The sequence below is a fragment of the Amphimedon queenslandica genome, unplaced genomic scaffold (assembly GCF_000090795.2).
Source record: "Amphimedon queenslandica unplaced genomic scaffold, v1.1 AMPQUscaffold_12467, whole genome shotgun sequence".
In the NCBI taxonomy this organism is placed as follows: Eukaryota; Metazoa; Porifera; class Demospongiae; order Haplosclerida; family Niphatidae; genus Amphimedon; species Amphimedon queenslandica.
The window spans coordinates 10,984-14,973 of NW_003547296.1; the positions used below are offsets into that span (position 1 = coordinate 10,984).

At 35.2% G+C, this 3,990-nt stretch overlaps 2 protein-coding genes across 2 annotated transcripts in view; both read left to right on the forward strand.

Annotated features, from left to right (window-relative positions):
• The window catches only part of LOC109587727 (uncharacterized), a 4,335-nt gene extending 1,515 nt beyond the window's left edge, over positions 1–2,820 (forward strand). Inside the window, exons 4-12 of the mRNA XM_020003948.1 lie at positions 133–195; positions 564–1,034; positions 1,084–1,187; positions 1,237–1,386; positions 1,426–1,597; positions 1,651–1,689; positions 1,747–1,788; positions 1,837–2,124; positions 2,549–2,820. Of these exons, the coding sequence (XP_019859507.1) occupies positions 133–195; positions 564–1,034; positions 1,084–1,187; positions 1,237–1,386; positions 1,426–1,597; positions 1,651–1,689; positions 1,747–1,788; positions 1,837–2,124; positions 2,549–2,553 (1,334 nt within the window). The 3' untranslated portion in view covers positions 2,554–2,820. The remainder of the gene's footprint in view (positions 1–132; positions 196–563; positions 1,035–1,083; positions 1,188–1,236; positions 1,387–1,425; positions 1,598–1,650; positions 1,690–1,746; positions 1,789–1,836; positions 2,125–2,548) is intronic.
• A 264-nt stretch (positions 2,821–3,084) lies between these two features.
• LOC109587728 (uncharacterized) overlaps positions 3,085–3,990 on the forward strand; it is a 3,036-nt gene continuing 2,130 nt past the window's right edge. The window contains exons 1-2 of the mRNA XM_020003949.1: positions 3,085–3,112; positions 3,177–3,461. Coding sequence (XP_019859508.1) covers positions 3,085–3,112; positions 3,177–3,461 — 313 coding nt within the window. The remainder of the gene's footprint in view (positions 3,113–3,176; positions 3,462–3,990) is intronic.

The following is a 3,990-nucleotide window of genomic DNA, read 5'->3' on the forward strand; positions in this document are numbered from 1 at the left end:
CTCCCTCAGTAGCTACAGGCAACCCATCTTTGATAATCCTGTCACTCCCTTTGGCTTGATTGTATTTTTGTTGACTGTATTTTTGTATGCCATTAATTATGACACATTTTAATAATTATATAATTTTCTTAGGAGCTGAAGTATCATTTAAAAGTATACCTGCTACGAGACCCACAGTGCAACCCACTGAATTAGGTAAATAAATTAAAATAGCCTATACCATATACATATCAGACATACAATACTATTTTTCAATAATAATGCAGTAACTGTAATTTTTCACTAGTATATACTGTATACCGGTTTACTTTTGCGGTGGAAAATTTTTGTGGTGGAAAATTTTCGCAAATTTTGCATTTCTAAGACTTTGCAGAATAAATTTTTGCGAATTGCCTGCAGAGTACAGACTGCACCACGTGGCAATGGAGAGTAGAATTTTGTGGTGAAAAATTTTCGCAAATGATCACCAAACCGCGAAATTCGCGAAAATATTTTATCACGAAAATAAACCGGTATATGGTACTACATGGTACTATATAGAATATTAATCATTATTTTTATAGATGAACTTAAAGGTGTACATGTTGCTGCAAAGAATTCATTCCTTATTCATGGTGGATCTATCCAGTCAGTTCATTGGGAGGAATATGGTATAAGGATAACAATACCACAAGGAGCAGTGCTACCCTCTGATACTGTACAGATCACCATCGCTGCTCTTGTAGGAGGAGATTTTATATTCCCAGAAGACACTGAGCTTGTTAGTGCAGTATATGCTATAAGCCTCTCCAAGTCTTTTGCTAAACCTGTTAAACTGGAGATACAGCACTGTGTCTCCATAGAAACAGTTTCTCATTGTAAATACCTTAGTTTTGCCACTGCTCCTAGTGATAAAGCACCTTATCAGTTTAAACTTGTGAATGGAGGAAATTTTGTACCTAATGGTGGCTATGGTAGCATTTATGTCTCTGAATTTTGTTTGTGGAGTCTAATACAATATGTACGTACAAGCATCTCATATCTCTCATCTCTAAGTAAGCACAATATATTTAAGCTATTTCGCTTCAATAATTATTTTATTAGCTAATAAATCATACTATGGCCAAGTGATGCGTGAGGAGAGGAGGCCAGGAAGGGAATGGTTAATAAAGTTTTTACTCTGTAAAGATCTTAATGCACTAAAGGAGGTATGCAATTAATACATAGTTTTGTGTATGTGGAAATACAATTTTACAGCATATTAACAAAGAATTCAAGAATAATGAAAAAACTAATGATCTATGTTTTTTATTTGAAGAGGATAATGGATACCCTGGCATTGAGTTTTGCTTTGATAAACCATGTCCTAATGGTTGGTCAGTTAAACCTTATGACACTCCAATAAAAGTGAGCTCTTAAATTAAGTGTATTATATTGTTGCAATAGGTTAGTCAAAGTGAAATTGATAACTATGGCAGCATGTCTCCTCCTAACTTTCCACAACGCTTAATTGAAATCGTAGCTAAACCTGGTGAAGGTGCAGATGGATTGAATCATCCTGTAACAATGAGAGGAATTAAATCTGATATTAAGAAATTAAACATTGTATTAACAACTGGTGAGCATCATTAAGTAATTATTAGTCAGTTTATAATATTTTTTTACATGCAGTCAACACTGTGATTCAGCAATCACTTACCCCAAGTTTTGGTATGTTGTATTTGACTTTCTAATTCAGTGTTTGTGTTTTTTTTTAAATTTTAATAGATCCAGTGGACAGCCCTGCCATCAATCAGAGACAACTATTAAGTAAGTGACTATAATTTTTATAATTTATTTATTATTATTTTCATGTAGATACCAGTCATCTTGTTGACATACTTGATATACTAAAGAAGCATGGATATTCTGGTGTCAGTTATTATTACCTTGGTCTTTGTCTGGGTCTGCTCCCTCGTACACTTAATGTTATTGAGAACGAACGTGGAGATATTAGTAGTCACTTCAGACTTTGTTTAGAAAAATGGCTGCAACAAGCTGATGATGTAAAGAGTAAAGGTGGTCCAACTTATGATACATTAATACAAGCATTGAGGAAGATGGGAGAGAATGCTGTAGCTGATGGGATTGAAAGAGATATCAATAGTAAGGAATGAGTTTAATACATATCATGTTATTTGATTGTTTCTATCTCTTATAATGCATGTTGATGCACTTATGCTGTATGGAAAGTTTAAACTGATTCCGACAAAAAATTTTTGAGTTATGAGCATTTTAGAAAACGAGCCAATTTTAGTCATTTTTCAGAAAAACCATGGACTTTCTGAAAAATGGCTAAAGAATGACCCCCAATTTTTATTCCATTTTCTGATACATATTGATGGCCTTATGCTGTGTAGAAAGTTTGAGCCGATTCCGACAAATAATTTTTGAGTTATGACCATTTTAACAATTCAAGACATCATTGACTCCAATAAAGCTACGTATGTTATATGCATAGTGTGTACTCCATCTTCCTCCTCTCCTTTCTCCTATTATCATCTCACTATCTCTTCTTTTTCTATCACAGATTAGTTCAAATTATAGTCAGACTCTCCCCTGGTCAGGGGTTGGGTCTCAGTATCGTTGGTGGGCGTGGCTCTCCCACTGGGGACGTACCCATTTACGTAAAGAGGATCCTACCTGAGTCAGTGTTACAGAAAGACTCAAAGATAAAGACTGGAGATGAACTGGTAGCAGTTAATGATTTAATAATACATAATGTAACTAAGGACTATGCTACTGAAGCTCTTACTAATGTACAGGGAACAGTGAGACTACTACTGATACAGGACCTATGAATGAGGATGATATCTGGAGACTGGATTGAATAAATGAATCTACTGATTGGTCTCTCTCTTTCAGTCTCTTGCTCTTTCTGTATTTCTTCTTTTATTGTTGTTTTATTTCTTGTTTTTTGTCTGTTACTTTCAGTATGTGTTTTTTGCTTTACTTAAAAACCATTATCTACTGACTATAAATGATGAGATTCATCTCTGAATATCTATGCTCTGAGCCTAGTCACGTGATTTGTTTGCAGCAGAGATTTGAATTCCAAGTTCAAATATGGCAACTCCTTTCCAGCCACTACTAGGTTAGTTACTGTATATTGAGTCTGCTATGATCCATTAATGAATTATTACTTCCATTTTCTATAGGAATCCGTGATCTTGCTGAGATACTTGATTTACTAGAGAGGCATCGTTATTCTGGTGTCAGTTACATGAGTTATAAGCGGCTTGGTCTTTCTCTGGGTCTGAATCGTAGTACGCTTGAGAGTATTGAGTCTAATTACAGAGGAGATGTTAGTAGATGTCTAACAGAGTGCTTGGTGGCATGGTTGAGACGAGAAGGTAGTGTTGGTGTTCCAACTTATGATACATTAATAAAAGCATTGAGGGATGAAGGAGAGTATGCTGTAGCTGATGGGATTGATAGAGAAAGTAAGGAATTAGTTAATTCATTCCAATTAGACTCATTGTGTCTCATTCCCTGCAATTTTAATTTATTGCCGGCAATAAAATAATTTTATCAGCATAATCAGCCCCCTGATTATGATTTCAGCATTTTCCAGTGCTTTAAGGAGCAATCAGAAGTACCAGTAACATGGCAGTATGCTTGAAATGATCTTGGCCCTACCCGTAGTTGACGAAAATGCAGGATAAGGCCGTTTTTAGGAGGGTGTGGCCAAAATCGTGGCGCGCTTCGTGCGCCCTCAGCACCCTCCTTTCTAAATTCTTAGATACACCCCTGATAATGAATAATACAATATAAGTAGAGTGGCAAGGTTTTGCAGTTTAAAATATCTCTGCTTTTACTTTTGTACTGTTTGTTATGATTTATTTACACAAGTTTGTATTATAATTACCTATTTGCACCACTTAGCAGATGAGTTATTTTTGTTACAAAATGTGAATGAAATGAATGTACCGTATTTACTCAATTAAACGCCCGGGTGTTTATTTCTTAACA